This window comes from Nilaparvata lugens, chromosome 2 (genome assembly GCF_014356525.2).
Source record: "Nilaparvata lugens isolate BPH chromosome 2, ASM1435652v1, whole genome shotgun sequence".
Taxonomy (NCBI): domain Eukaryota; kingdom Metazoa; phylum Arthropoda; class Insecta; order Hemiptera; family Delphacidae; genus Nilaparvata; species Nilaparvata lugens.
This window is the reverse complement of record NC_052505.1, coordinates 21,576,447-21,593,498: the sequence shown is the minus strand read 5'-3', so window position 1 is coordinate 21,593,498 and position 17,052 is coordinate 21,576,447. Positions and strand designations below refer to the sequence as shown.

At 34.1% G+C, this 17,052-nt stretch overlaps 1 protein-coding gene across 2 annotated transcripts in view; it reads right to left on the bottom strand.

The window, feature by feature from the left end:
- The window catches only part of LOC111046139 (excitatory amino acid transporter 3), a 67,445-nt gene that overhangs the window by 8,658 nt on the left and 41,735 nt on the right, over nt 1–17,052 (bottom strand). For both annotated transcript variants that reach the window (XM_039420777.1, XM_039420776.1), the window contains exons 3-7: nt 11,425–11,736; nt 8,548–8,590; nt 8,077–8,119; nt 6,116–6,296; nt 2,908–3,141 (exon numbers count right to left, since the gene is read on the bottom strand). In XM_039420777.1, the coding sequence (XP_039276711.1) occupies nt 2,908–3,141; nt 6,116–6,296; nt 8,077–8,119; nt 8,548–8,590; nt 11,425–11,736 (813 nt within the window). The remainder of the gene's footprint in view (nt 1–2,907; nt 3,142–6,115; nt 6,297–8,076; nt 8,120–8,547; nt 8,591–11,424; nt 11,737–17,052) is intronic.

Genomic DNA, 17,052 nt, shown 5'->3' with positions numbered 1-17,052 from the left:
CAAAGGCTTATTTATTTATTATTGTGAATAAATAAAATTATAAAGACGAGGTATCAGTAAATAGCTAATGACTTTCAAGCTGTAACTTCTACTTTGGAGCCACTATATCAAAACCAAAATTCATTCATTATTTTTCAAGTCTCATATTTTTTCATGAATAGGCCTACTTTTAAATCTATATAACTCTCACTTTGTGCCACCAAAAATCAATTTATTCATAATTTTGTATGTTCCATTTTTCCTGGTTACTTTCCATGACTCCTTCTTTGGAGTTTGGAGCCACTAAAATATTCATCAACAAAACCAAAAAAAACCCAGCATTATTTTGTAGGTCTCATATTTTTTCATGGATGGGGCCCACTTTTAAATATCGATATAACTCTCACTTAGTGCCACCAAAAATCAATTTTTTCATCATTTTGTGTTTCATTTCTATCATGATTAGTTTCCATCGAAGCTCTTTCTTTGGACTTTAGAGCCACTAAAATATTAATCATCAAAACCAATATTTTTTATTCATAAATTATATTTAAAAATGTAAGATTGAGATTGTGATTAAACAATTTCAAAAGGATTTCTAATTTCTATTTATATTTAAGAGTAGCCCTGAATAAAAAAGACCAAGATATTCATTATTTTGCAAGTCTCATATATTTTTCCATGGATAGGCTTACTTTCCAAGCAGCTCTTTCCATGTGATATGAATCTTGCTATGGAGCCACTAGAAATTACCTATATCAAAACCAAGCTATTCATTATTTTGTATGTTTCATTTTTAACATGATTATTAAAAATTCGACTGAGTAAGTCACTGTCAATGTTTTATTTAATCATGATTAGTTTCGTACAGCAGAGAGCAATATTGGAATCACCCAACGATTCCAAAACAAGTTTCTGCGAAATGCTTTCAATTTTCCATACTTCATCAGGAGCGCCGACCTTCAGGTGGAGACAGTCAAGGAGATGATTGTAGAAACAGCAAGGACCTATGAAGAGGCTCTACATGACCACCAAAATGTTGAGGCAATCCAGCTTTTGGAAAAGTCAACATTGACGAGGAGATTGAAAAGGATGAAGCCAACAAATGTGGTGTAAACCTCCAGGAGTGCTTAGTGAAAGTGGAAAAAATTACCAATATTGAATGAAAAATACTAAAAAATTGTCAAAAAACCATAAATTTTTGACAGAAATCTGTGGTTTTTTGACAATCTCTTATTCTTTTTAATTCAATATGAATAATTAAACACAATATCAACTTCTCAACTACACAAAAAGAAAAAGAAAAAATTACCAATATCAATTCAGTGCAGTGATTAATGAATGAACTGATTTGAAACTAGGAGAAGCTATTACAAGATTATTTTTGTAAAATGACACGAATATTGATTTAGGATAGAAAGAAACCGATCGATAGTCCTAGTACTAGTAACAGTTATATTAAATAAAAAAAGATTAGTTTCCATGGCAGTTATTCATTACTTAGCAAGTTTCATATTTTTACTTTCCTTGCCCTATTACCATAGGTAAGGAAAGTATTGCTTTCCAAAAAAAATTAAGGTACCCTGATTTCAAGTTTTCTATACGTTTCAAGTCCCCCTGAGTCCAAAAACATGATTTTTGGGTGTTGGTCTGTGTGTGTGTATGTGTGTGTGTGTATGTGTGTGTGTGTATGTGTGTGTGTGTGTGTGTGTGTGTGTGTGTGTGTGTGTGTGTGTGTGGTGTGTGTGTGTGTGTATGTGTGTGTGTGTGTGTGTATGTGTGTATGTCTGTGAACACGATAACTCCATTCCTAATCAACCGATTGACTTGAAATTTTAAACTTAAGGTCCTTATACAATGAGGATCCGACAATAAGAAATTCAATAAAATTCAACTCAATATGGCGGAAAAAATGGCGGATAATTACTAAAAAACCATGTTTTTCACGTTATTCTCGAAAACGGCTCTAACGATTTTCTTCAAATTCATACCATGGATAGCTATTTATAAGCCCTATAAACTGGCATGAGTCTCATTTCTGGGAAAATTTCAGGAGCTCTGTAATATTCTTGAGAAAAATGGCGGATAATGACGAAAAAACCATGTTTTTCACGGTTTTCTCGAAAACGGCTCTAACGATTTTCTTCAAATTTATACCATGAATAGCTATTTATAAGCCCTATCAACTGGCATGAGTCTCATTTCTGGGAAAATTTCAGGAGCTCTGTAATATTCTTGAGAAAAATGGCGGATAATGACGAAAAAAACATGTTTTTCACGGTTTTCTCGAAAACGGCTCTAACGATTTTCTTCAAATTTATATCATAGATAGCTATCTATAAGCCCTATCAACTGGCATGAGTCTCATTTCTGGGAAAATTCCAGGAGCTCCGTAATATTATTGAGAAAAATGGCGGATAATGACTAAAAACCATGTTTCACGATTTTCTCAAAAACGGCTCTAACGATTTTTTTCAAATTCATACCCTGTATAGTTATTTATCAGATCTATCAACTGGCATGAGTCTTTTTTCTGGGAAACTAATGGGGGGTCCACCCTATCCTTGAGAAATGGACTTTGTAACCTCCATCTCGTGCATGAGGTAGGTAGGTAGGTAGAGCAGTTTATAAAAAGTACACAGTCATAGTCAAGATAATTCATCTGTAGAACAGCTGTTTTGACGACTTAAAAAAAATCATCTAATTCCACAATTTTATTTACACGAAGGATCTGAAAACAATAATTATATATACACATATACAATAGTCTGATCGTAGTTGCAAATAATATGTTGCCGCCAATAATTGTCATGATGTTATTCCCCTAAATTATTCTCGTTTGAGAATGAGGCTTACAGTTCAATGAGCAAGGAAAGTTGTGTGAGTGTACCACACCAGATTTTTTCTACATGCATGTGCCTTGCTCACCTGGAAGCCGTTCCAAACGCAGTGATGAGAGCTTGACTCATGTTTCCCAGGAACCTGAACGGAAGTGTTTTCGTGACGACTGTGAAGACGGCTGGAAGCACAACGAAGCCGTGGACGAACAGTCCGAAGAGCACTGTTGCAAAATATAAACCTAGTTTCTCCATCATCTCCACGAAGCTTTTCATCTCGAGAATTTTTGAGGCCACAAGGAAAAACACTCCTCCTGGGGATAACCTGTAAGTGAATAAAGGTGAATATTAATTTTATTTTTCAATCTATCTTTATGATTCATACAACAAGTACACCATCAAAATGATAGTGAGAGAAAAGAGAAGGTTTTTAATATTTAAGAAATATACGTTAGTAGATACAATTATCTCTGTCAGTGAATACGATATTCATATTTAATTATTATTTATTTAAAAAAAATAAATTAATGTTACAATAAAAGATACAATAATATATTCCATTTGTCAAAGAAAAATTGAAAATGGAATACCTCTATGACGACTAATACTGGCTTTAAGATAGAGTTTCAATAAGGTCTGAATATTATAAAAAAATGCGCAAAAAACGACTAAAAGTATACCTAACTAACTATATTACCAAAATGTATAAAAATGTAATAGCATTGATCGCAATAATATTCTAATTGTTATCCAATTTTTAGCAATTTAATACTGATACACTTAATTTACTTAATCCTTTATTCTCTATTGATTCATACAATAAGTGAATCATCAAAATGATAGGGAGAGAAAAAATAAGGTATCCTTGTGCTATTCCTCTACCAAATTTCAGATTTCAAATTTGTCTCTGAAGGTAGGAGGATAGATGCTTCACATACTAGAACCGGAGAAAGTACTTTAAGGATACCCAATCATCGAACTACTATTTTCACAAAATCCTTCTTAGTCAGTGCCTGTCGTGCATGGAATACACTTCCTGTTTCTATCAGGTCTATCGAGAGCCGAGCGAGCTTCAACCTGACTTTAAAAAAACATATTTTGAAACAAATGACTGAAACTGTCCGGCCCTAGAACGATCACATGACAACCATCCCTCACCCATTCCACCAATATAAACCTTTAAACCATGTTATAGAACGAATTGTATATATATATATATATATAATTATATAAACTCATGTTATTTCAATTATCCACTGCATACTGCTGTATATTACTGAAATTTGATAACCCTGATCTACTTTCAGCCTACTTCATTTTATTAATCAATTATTTGATCTTATCTACCTATATAATTATTTTACTTTATCAATTTTCTGTTTTTTTTCTCTTCAATATTCATATTGATTAAAACTTTTACAATATTTCCATTAATAAATAAATCCTTAGTTTAAATAACGAAATTAACGTTTTGGTAGAGAGTTAGTGGGGAGGATATTTTTAATATTCTTCCCAAAGAATGGACATTGATATGTCCAAAGCTCCGCCAATTTATGTAGATGCATAACAATATGATTACTATCTATAGTTATTATATTAAAAATTGCTTTTTCATATCATATACAGTTCAATAGTTATTTTCTTAGTCTATATTATGTGAATTCATCTATAATTTTGCTGTATTGTAAGCTATTGTATATAAGTGTATAAGCCAGTATATATTGTAATCTACATAAATAAAGTACTCAATCAATCAATCAATCAATCAATCAATCAATCAATCAAATTTAGAAAAGGTTATACATAGTCCGAAATAGTTCAAGTCTTGTAGATGTTCAATTCATAAAATATCCAGTCCTTAATTTTATTTCCACAAAGTAGATTTTTAAATTTAGATGTTTCATCTTCCAATTTTCTCCAAATTAAGAAGTGCTATCTAGGCATACCGACATGAGTATATATTGATCATATGAATATTATAAAAGTCAACCGCACGAAAGTAGTCCGATGGAAATTGGAACGGCTGAGTACTTCCTCACCACCCTGCACTCATAGACGTTGCCAATTCGTCAGGTGTATTATAAAAATATTAATCAATCCCCATCCATTCAAAATACGCTATGGAGAACGATGATCACCTCTTTTGTAGATTTTTTTTACAAAATTCTTATACCAATGTGTAGGGTGTGTAATAAAAAGATATAAAATAAACTGATTATAATATTAGATGGAAATAAATTTGAAGTTGCATTATTGTCAAATGCTAATTAATAAATCATTATTATAGAACAAAAAAACCTAATTAAATACTGTAAATCACCCCGAAGACTTCTGGTACTGCAAATATTGACAACAGGGTAAACAGCTAGATGGAAATTCGATGAGCGCTTCTTTACAAAAATCATTTGTCATCCCAGTACCTCCTAATTACCGGTCAGGAATGTTTAAGGATAAGCATTCATGACCGGCAATTAGGAGGTACTGAGTTCGATTCCCGGGCTGACAAATAATTTTTGTATAGTAGCGCTCATCTATTTCCATCTAGCTGTTTACCCTGTTGTCAATAGTTGCAGTAGCAGAAGTCTTCAGGGTGATTTACAGCATTTGTTGGGGTTTTCGTTTATTAAAGAATATCCTATACTATTAAACGAGCAATTTCTGTTTTTATGTTTGTATTTTACCGGATCACGAAAACGGCTCTAACGACTCTCATGAAATCAGAACATAGTAGGTTTATGATATAAAAATTCGACTGCACTAAGTCTAATCCCGGGGAAAACTCGCTGAAGGACATTAAACGGACAATAATTATCATTCATCCTTGGAAAAACAGCTGATAATAATTATTTCGTCGTCTGTTGACATGGAAGTGAAAGAACGAGTTCATGTGTGTGGGACTGTGTCAAAATTATGACTCAGCTGTTGAACTTTTGTAATCATTCAATCAGGTACTTAGTGCCGGTTGCAAAAAAGCCGGGTTATTTTTAATCCTGATTAATTCCAGTAGAACCATCTTTTTGAAATGGTCTTCTCTGACTTGATTCACGTGAAATTATTTAGGATTAAAATTTAAACGGCTTTTTTGCAACCGGGCCTTTGTGAGTGAAATTTTTGCATTCCTTTGGGAATTAATCTCAATTCATTGCGATTAGATAGAAAAATTCTGTATGAACTATGCATAGTTATGTTAACTATAATTTCTGCTTTCGTAATAAATTTATAATTATGCTTCTGTACTCCAGAGCGGAGCTCGGTCCCCGATATTAATATTAATGTAGTGTAATAGGGTGGATACTCACCATATCACCCAAGTTGTCATGAGCATAGTAACGTCTCCCAATGATTGGAACACCTTCAACAAGGGAAGGCCGATCGGACCAAGCTGACCAATAGCAATACCAAGCACAACTCCAAACACAACTACTCCCAAAATGTTCGATCCATCTGTGTACTCGCCGCTTATGTCCCATTCGTACAAATCTGCAAAATTAATTCTGATCAATTTTTATTGGAAGCTGGACACTTCAATGTGTCAATTGAAAGTTAACAATTGAATTGATATAATTATACATTGTTATGTGACTGGATGACAAGACTAAGTTAAATAGGTAATATTTCTGCAGATATGTGTGCTACATTTGTAATAAAATCTACATGAAATGAGAGAAAATATGTGGGTCTCAGCATACAGAAAATATGGCATAAGAAGATATCCCGTTGTATACTGTATATTGTAATATATTGATTCATACAACAAGTACATTATCAAAAATGATAGGGAGAGAAACAATAAGGTAACCTTGTGCTATTTCTCTCCCAAATTTAGATACGGTTACACATAGTCCGAAAGTCTTGTAGTTGCACCCTTCAAAAAATTTTCAGTTCTTAATATTTTTACAAAGTAGACTTGAATATTTAGATTCTTCAAAACCAAACATAGAAGAGAAATTTCACATTATTATCACTAAAATAGGAAATATTCACATATAAAAGAAATTATTTAAAGAACCAAAAAAAACTTAATTCTGGAAGGCCAAAATATATAGGTCATTATTTATGTTGCAAGTTTCACTGTTAACTCAAGCCGATAAATCTAGTAGGTAGTTGTTTTTGATGAAGCTATGTGACGATTGTAGTCTCTCATACTGTGCCGTTCTTACACTCTCGCCCTAAAAGCACAGTAATAATAGACAGTATATAGCCGACAATCATCGGCTTGAGTTAACAAAAAATAGGCTTAAAATTTGGAGCATAAACTACCTATAACATGAGATACCTTTTTATGCTTTGTATTTTCTTATGCTTCTTATTTTCTCTATATGGTCTGAATCATACGAATGATGGTGACAACAATGATTTATAATATATAATGATCAAGAGCATGTCAGGAGGTATTAAAATTGGGAAATAATGTGCTTTAATAGTTTATGTAATTATTGATGATCGTTGGCTCACTGAATTTTGCACTGGTGGTGGGTTTTGATGCTCATTCATTGATTTATTTTGAAAAGGATATCAAATTTCTTTCTTTAATTCATAAATACTAATTGTAGTCTAATTCTATCTGCAATCATTACACTTCAAGAATGTGATCAATAATACGGTATAATTTATTATATCCATGAAATTGAAATGTATTTTTGAAAATCAACCCCTCACATAGATTAAGGTAGTGTCTAGAAGTCTAAAATATGAGATGAAAGTGTGGAAAATTTCAATACTACTCGATTGTTTTACAAAACATATAGGTATATATTTGATGCTACTATTAGCCTACATTTTATATTATTCTATTATGATCAATTAAATGAATTCAAACTTCCAAAAAGTCTCACCCTTCTTCAAATCCAATAGATAATTATAATGAAAGTGAATATATTTCCATATTATATCTTCAACCTTATTCCTTGCATACGGTATGTATACCTTTGTTTCGAAAGTATGAATATTATTATAGTATCGCCACTGTCAATCATTTATCATATGAAATTACCTTAGAGTTGCTGATGCAATAGGGAAAAAATTATTCTAGAATCCAGATATTACAATTTACAATTGAAAGATGATAAAATTTATAATAATTAAGAGATGCCTGCTATAAGAAAGTGTTGAACCACGCATAATGCTCACTGTATAGCGATAGTCTCGACTGTTTGCCAATTTATATCAGTGAACATATAGGTTATAAATATATAACGAGCTTTTGTCTCTTCATACTCCTACATTTTATTAAAATTTTTAAATATATTATTTTTCTTACTGTCAGTGTAATTCACTTTTGGCGCTGTGATCACAGTTCGGTACTGAAACAGAAATAGAATTTAAATTTTTATATCAGTAATATTTTCTTTGCATACAAAAATATCATAAATAGCAAAATATCATAACTGCAGAGTTTCAACTTTCATTGTACTGTGAGATAAAACTAATAGGTACGTGAGCTATTTATTTTTATAAAATATTCTTATTCCAGTTTTATTCTTATACAACTGGAATGCTAAGTTATTCATACTAAGTTACACACACATAAACTTCTATAAGGTTTCTATGATACTGTATTAATTAATATTTATCATCAAAATATAATATAGTACGGAATGCTATTTTCTAGTAAGGTTTAGTAGGCCTACTGTATTGCTTGATTCGATACCATACAGTTTCAGTTGAAAATATTTTTTGACAGAACATTTTATTAGGCTGAGTGTGAATGAGGAAAGAATATTGCTTTTACCTGTGAAACGCATGCTTTGACTATGTTTGGAGGGAACATATTTCTGAAAAAAAGAAAAATCATACGATTAAAAAATTTTATTGACTTGAAGTAGAAGGAAGAGGACTATTGTCATTAAGTTAAATCTGAATGAAAGCTAAATAAAGTTATTATAAAGCTATATATAATTATGTATAAATTGAAGCCACAGCTATATCTGAATTGAACATTCAGTGGAAGTTTTAATAATCTTCTCATTATTTCAATGTTGATCAACAGGCTCTGAGAATAGAATTCTGCAGGATAATAACCTGTAATTGAACGAGTAAATCCCCCACAAGCTCAATTTTTTGAACCATTGAGAAATCGCTTGAACCATTTAAAAAAAAAAAATCAATTCTCCAGCATTAGAATTGGATGTCCTTATAGTTTATGATCGCTTGGAGGGTTCTTATATGAGCTAAATACCCTGATGTAATCATAATAGTGAACAACTATGATGACGTATAATCATGAAAGAGAAATGTAAATAAAAGAGAAGCTTTAGTGAGGTCCACGTTATAATGGCAGTGTAAGAGTAGCAATGGTATTGCTATCATTCAACAAAGTGGATAGAGCTATCTCTTTCTCGCTTTGCCAGATCGTCTTTTAACAATGTAGAATTAATAATATACTGACAAAATATTTCATCTTAATTATGAAAATTCATGATGAATTATTGAAAAATATAATTTCTTGCTTAATAAAATGTAATTGATTATTTTAAACGAGAATGAACAATTAATATTACATTTATAAACCTGTATCAGCTACAGTCTATAGAAGGCATTGACTAGATAGATCTATCTAGTCAATGCCTTCTATAGACTGCCTTCTATAGATCCTCGAGGATCGGCAACGTTGTTCTGCTATCTTTCTTCACTGCCTTCATAACGTGGACCTCACTATAGCTACAAAGTTTAAAACTCTGCGTTGTGTTGAGCAGAGTCCTGGGGTTTCAGCAATAACAAAAAAAAGTTGAAGAATATTTCGCAGCAGTAATTGAATTGATTTCATGGATTCACGGTCAACCAGGTTTAAAAAAAATTTTGGAACATAACGTTCAAGTAGAAATATTCAATTTGTAGAAAAAATTAAGATGTTGAATTTTAATTGATTTCAATTTCTATTTTTTTGAAAAAGATTGAAGTTGGACGTTGAGTTGATAAAGTGAGTCAGAGAGAATGAGCCTCTTAAAAGACGTTAAATGAGTTTTCAGACAATGGAAGTGCAAGGGTGCTCCCTCATTGAGAAGGATAGAGAGATAGAGATGCTATTTTGTACAACATGTAGGCCTATTCTTGTTATATTGAGAACATTAAGGTACTGTACCTCTTTCTCCACTCCGATCTTTTATTTCTACCACAGAATACAGCATATTATTGTAGTAGTTTACAGAATACATTATAGTACCTCTGCTTGTACCTCATGTTTTATAGAGATATTCATCTCTATCCTAACCTCCTCAGAAAGGAGAAGAGGCCCTTACTCTTGGAAAGGTCTAAGAGAAGGTCTTGGAAAACCTTATTTGGTTAGAGGATGACGAGTGAAAGTTAAGTGGAAAATGGGTGCCAGGAAAAAACGCGTGAGGCTGGTCATGGAGGAAAAAAATGAATAAGTTTTCAAATGAAACAAAGCTCATAGATGGTCTGTAGCACTAGGGCGTCCTCGGTTATCATCGAATAGATGAAAATTGAATTGAGTCTATGATCCTTAAATGGTCCTCATAGAACTCTGTAGAAAGCATTCTGTAGTAAGGTACTCGTTATAGTGACAGTATTTCATTAACATTGGTGTTGCTATCCTTGTCTATCATTCGACAAAGCAGATAGCGCTATCCTTTTCTATCTTCGCAGCGTTGCCAGATTGTTTTTTAACAATGTAGAAATATAATCAATTAACAAAACATTCATTCTCAAATAATAAAATTAATTATTTGATGATTGAGAAATATTTTTTCTTGACGAATAAGATATAATTTATTATTTTTAACAAGAATGACCACTTAATATAACAACAGATATACTGGTATCAGCTATCCTCTACAGCAAGGCAGAGAAACGGCAACGCACTCTTCTCCTATCCTTCTCCACTACCATTATAACGTGGACTCACTACAGGCGCGAATCCAGGACTCCCCCCCCCCGTTCGACTCATCCACTCGGAAAATTGTTGAAGTTTCTAATTGAAAACAGCATTTGAGAGCTATATTTTAAATAATAATTCGCGATTTTTAAATTTGTTCATCCCAATGCCAAGGTCATGATACTCATTTCTGCACCCTCAACACTTTTTTCAAACACCACTTTGAAAAATGGGTGAGGGGGCCATATTCAGATACTCGGTTTAAACAGAGAAATGACAGCAGCTGTTCGTTCATACCTCGAATGAAACACATTAAGATATAAAGGCAACCATATCTACATGTAAACGGTACAAGGAAGCAAACAGGTAGATATGCGAGGGGTTCTATAGTGTATTTCACATAATAGTGATGTGAAAAAAACTATAATAGTAAAGACACTCTATTGAGCTGCATCCACACTGAGCAAATGTTCGACGTACATGTTCGGTAAACATGTTCGTTGAGGAACTCAGGTACAAACATTTTAAAAAGTTTGGACAATCATTGTTTGCCTAACAGAAAATCACAGTTTTCCCAAAACATGATCTCCCCACTTATAAAATATTTTGTTTGGTGACGCGTCCACACTGGCCACGAGCAATCATTTTTTGTGAAACATAATAAAATTCGCTCAAACTGCTTCAACAAACAGGTATTTCGAACATTTGTTCAGTGTGGACCCGGCTTTACAATTCAATTTTGTTCCGGGATTTGTAGAATAATTTATAACATACCTTATAAGATCGAGGAGTGTGTCGGCAGTTGTGACATTCCTGCCAGTGATTGGTGTCATGCCGGTCTCAGCCTTTGAACCTCTGCCTGGCTCTATGATGGAGACAAGGATGATTCCTTCCACCACCGCCACCACGGTTGTTGTCATGTAGTAGGCGATCGCTCTCGCTCCTATTTTCCTCGAAAGGCTCAGATCGAGAGAGCCGATTGCTGACACTATCGAAGCCAACAGCAGTGGAATTATAAGTCCCTTCAGCATCTGGAGGAACATGTCTCCCAGGAAGTTCACGTACATTATCTCTCTGGGTTTCCATCTGGAACAAAATGATCCAAATTTTTAAATGCTCATTTCTCTGGATAGGATAACCATTTGAGGGGGGGGCCAGGCGGGCCTAGCCCCCCCCCCCCCCCAAGGATCAGATAAATAATGAAAATGCGGGTCTATCTACACGAATCCTTAGAATTTCATACTGATTTAATACTGTTTTTAAACAGCAGTCGTATAATTCCTTCTACACAGTATCAACAATGTAGCAAAATTGCCTTGAAAGTATGGCTACGGGTATGGAGTAATAAATAATATATTTTTCTCTGTTGTATAGTTGAAGCTAAATATAGAATGGGTACAATTATTGATCGTGCACAGTAAGTGAGTTATTGCATAAATTTCAACGTGAGAATAACAAGTTGCAAGATGTCAGAGTGAAAGCAAAAGAGAGGGCACAATCAGAAAATCAAAAATGTACATATACAGAGTTGGTGAGAATTATGGGAACAGCTCAATGTTTCTTTAGCTCTGTAACTGAAAGTTTTTTCCAATTAGAATATGATCCCCTATGAAATTGTCATTGTAAAAGAAAAAATTATCTGTTTCCATGATTTTTAAGAAATCTGTTCCAATGTATTCGTACTTTAGGACCTCTCTGGAGACCTATATTTCTAATAAATATTTCATGATTTAATAACTAATAATGTATATGTTTGTATTATTATGTATTATATTGATACTTCAACCACATTTGTATAAAACTGTAAAAATGAAGCATATATTAAAACATCTTCGAATGTAACATTTATGGGGAAAAATCCAGGATCCTTTATCCTTTGGGGGTATTCCTTCCCCCCCCTTATACCTCTTGGTTTTTGCCCCCCTCCCCCTAGCAGTTAGGTGAAATGGCGCCACTGAGAATAACGTACATGAATTGAAGTTGAGTTTATTATTGACTTGACTGAATGTATTAGGCTATGACTTTGGAGCTATATTAGAAAGTATTCATACAAAATTTGGGCTAATGAATAATCATTACTAGATACTTCCAAAGAGACATTTATCTCTCGATCTCTCAATCTTGACATATGAATCACATTAGACTCCTTTATCAGGTATCTAATTAAACAAACAAGGGACGTTAGAGTTTTATGGTAATCTTTAGTGAACTAAAGCCCAGTTGTACAAAAGCCTGTTAAACTTCAATCATGATTAAACGCTACGAGAACCAATCAGAGGGAGCTTATTGAAAAGTACATTCACCACAACATCATCTTCACAAAACACAGACAATATTATTATATAAACAGAATGGCCTACCGACTTTTAGTGGTCTCATGATCAATAAATAGGGTCTATTGATGAATGAATAATATCGGGGACCGAGCTTCGCTCTGGAGTACAAAAGCATAATAAATCTATTACGAAAGAAGAAATCATAATAACATTCAAACAGAAATGTTCTATCTAATCACAGTAAATTGAGATTAATTCCCAGAGGAATGCAAAAATTTCCCTCACAAAGGCCCAGTTGCACATAAGCCGGTTAAATTTCAATAATGATCAACTTCACGTGAACCAAATCAGAGTGATTTTCATTTCAGAAAGATGGATCTACTGGAATTAATCAGGATTGAAAATAACCCGGTTTTTTTGCAACCGGCACTAAGCACCTGATTAAATCATTACAAAAGCTCAGCTGAGTCATAATTTTGACACAGTCCCACACACATGAACTCGCTCACTCACTTCCATCACCAACAGACAACGAAATAATTATCATCAGATGTTTTCCCAAGGATGAATGATTATTATGCTTTTAATGTCCTTCAGCCAGTTTTCCCAGGGATGAGACCTAGTGCAATCGAATCTTTATATTATAAACCTACTATGTTCTGAATTTCGTGAGAATCGCTAGAGCCGTTTTCGAGATCCGGTGAAATACAAACATATAAACATCCAAACATCTAAACATATGAACATATAAACTGAAGTTGCTCGTTTAATAGTATAGGATAGAATAGGAGTTTTTACTCATAATTGTTACAAAAAGCTGTGAAGCCTTTATTGCTACAGAACTCCACTTATAATATAACACGACATGGTAAAGAAGTAGAAGTGATAATAACAAAAGAGTAGCCATTTTTAAACTTAATAAATAAACAAAAATAGAGGATGGAGAGAGAAGTTCTTTGAAGTTCAGTTCAAGGTCGTCAGGCATGTAATCGGAAACAATTGAGCATGAATACAAAAATTGGGAGTATTGAAAGGCGTGGAGTAATACTACGAGATTAAGGAAGAAGGCGTAAGAGTATCTTTTATTTAATGCAGATACCTTTTTTGTAAGATATAACTGGTTGATTACATTTCAAAATACATCCCACTCAAACACAAAGTAATTATCAGAGTACGGAAGAGAAGACATCACCATGACTATTCTTATCTTTGGCATAGTTTCAAAATCAATTGACTGTGAATTCTCTGGTTGGCGAAAATGTTAATCACATACGGAGTTGTAGGTTTGGCAGTGAGACTGATACAATAAAAAAACGTGAAAACATAGAGAGTGAAGATACAGATGTATCTTGCAATTATTATACTTGTATTATTTTTGTTCCTGTTAAAAAATCCTGAGCTCTGCTTTTATATTTTCACAACCAGAATGAATAATGTAGCTGATCACTCACAGAAGCCGGTAACGAAGAATTTGGAAGCATTGAAGCATATTGCCAGTATTTTTTATATAAATTAAAAACTGTAGGGGCCCAAACAAACTTTGAGAAACGCATGAAATTATTTTATACTATAATACGCGTGAATCAAATAATATTATAATAAGCGTAAAATCAAAGTTTCCATTTCAATTGAAAAATTGAATTAGAATTTGAATTGTGAAGGATCTTTGTATTTTGATGAATGTTTCTCCATCCTTTCGGTGAAAACATTGATAATGGAGAAGGGTGGAGTACCTATGAGTCAAATGTTATCTTGATATATACCGGTACCGGTACTGTATTTAATAGATCTCCTTAAAAGGACTCATTTGTCCTCAAAAAGGACAGATGAGTGAGTCAATTCCGTTGACCAACGAACTTGATCTGTATAATGGTTCAAAGAATATGTTTTGAAATTTAGAAGATGAAATCAATCGAAAGTTATCGTTGAACAAACGAACATGGACTCGAGGCTCTAGTCAACAGTAAGTACTCACTACGCTCGTTTAAACGCGTGATTGTATTCGTGTATTCTATCGATTATGTAATTCAATAAATATCTGTGCACAAAATACGAGTGTATTCCCTTACAATATCTAAGCAGTTAAGTTTGGAAAAACAACCCATATTATTATCAAGCAAAACTCTGATCTACTGTTTAGTCTTCAACTTATGGAATCAAAAATTCAGATTGAAACTTTATACTATTACTAGCCGTCAGGCTCGCTTCGCTCGCCATATCCGTCTAGCCAGGGGGCTCCGCCCCCTGGTCCCCCGACTGGGTCGTCCAAGAATGAGATCAGCAGGCTCGCTTCGCTCGCCTGCATTTCTCATTTGAGCATTTTTATCATATGTTAGAACAATCCAGTCGGGGGTCCAGACTAAACGCCTGGCTAAACGGATATGGCGAGCGAAGCGAGCCTGACGGCTAGTAATATAATATTCCCAGGATTGAAGTAGCAGTGCCCAATCAATTTTTCCGCGACAAATGCATTTAAATCTTCAACTTGGTGCCAACCTGACAAAATTATTAATTTAGTTGCCAGTTAACAACTGTTTCGAAGAGGTACTCTATCTTGATTATAGTTCTGTAGTAACATATGATATGGAAATTTCAATTATAATTAAGAGATTGGGAGAAGAAGAATATACATGCTAAAAGACGAACTTTAAACCCTCAAAAACAACCCTTAGATTTAAAATATTGCCAAAAGATTTCTTAGTGCGCCTCTAAATGGCCAACTGAACATACCTACCAAATTTGAACGTTTTTGGTCCGGTAGATTTTTAGTTATGCGAGTGAGTGATTGAGTGAGTGAGTCAGTCAGTCAGTCAGTCAGTCAGTCAGTGAGTGCCATTTCGCTTATATATATATATATATATATATATATATATATATATATATATATATATATAGATATTTTTGTTTTCCCATGCAATGTGAACTGTAGGAATAATTCTACATTGATTTGAACCTCATTATGAAGTTTGAACAATTGGTTCTTGAAAAAACTGATATCACTCATCAAAAAGCAATGAATGACTGGGAAAACCAGACGTGATTTGAGGAAATCCATGGAGTGAGTGCATGAAGTATTATGTCAGGTCACTCGCGAAAACTCCGGCAAACTCGGAGCTTGCGAAAAGTTCGGTTGTCGGATTCGGTGACGACAACCAAGCTCCTGTCACGCTAGCATTAACTAGTCTCACCGACAGAAAATTCCCTACTGGTTCAGGTGGGACCGTAGACGACAATCAAGCTCCTCGGATGCTCACTACAATCAATCTCCCCGTCAGTTAAGCTCCTCTCTCAGGAGCTCAGTTGACGCCGTCAGTTGATCCCCTCGAAAGTGGTTTTAAAAGGAGCTTTACTGACGGGGAGCTCAGCTGTCGGGGAACTTAGTTGGCGCGTTCCCAATTCAACCATGTACCAACCGTATGTATCGCTTGAGTAAGAAATGCCGGGATCTCTATTATATAGAGAACTATGTGTAAAATCCTTGAAATTTGAAAGCTTACAGATTACATCTATTAACGTAAACAACATCATCAAAGTTCGGTAATATATTACTTTCCTTGGAAAACTGTCTCTCACTCTTGACAGGCGAAAGCGCGGCACATCCAAGTCAGTTCGAGTTCCATGTGAGTGCACTTTCTCCCTTCTAGCAAATGTGCAGATGTTTTTACTTTCCTTGCCCTATTACCATAGGTAAGGAAAGTATTGCTTTCCGAAAAAAATTAAGGAACCCAATTTCTAAATTTCTATACGTTTCTAAGTCCCCCGAGTCCAAAAAACTGGTTTTTGGGTATTGGTCTGTATGTGTGTGTGTGTGTGTGTGTGTGTGTGTGTGTGTGTGTGGTGTGTGTGTGTGTGTGTGTGTGTGTGTGTGTGTGTGTGTGTATATGAGTGTATGTGCGTCTGTGTACACGATATCTCATCTCCCAATTAACGGAATGACTTGAAATTTGGAACTTAAGGTCCTTTCACTATAAGGATCCGACACGAACAATTTCGATCAAATGCAATTCAAGATGGCGGCTAAAATGGCGAAAATGTTGTCAAAAACAGGGTTTTTCGTGATTTTCTCGGAAACGGCTCCAACGATTTTGATCAAATTCATTCCTAAAATAGTCATCGATAAGCTCTA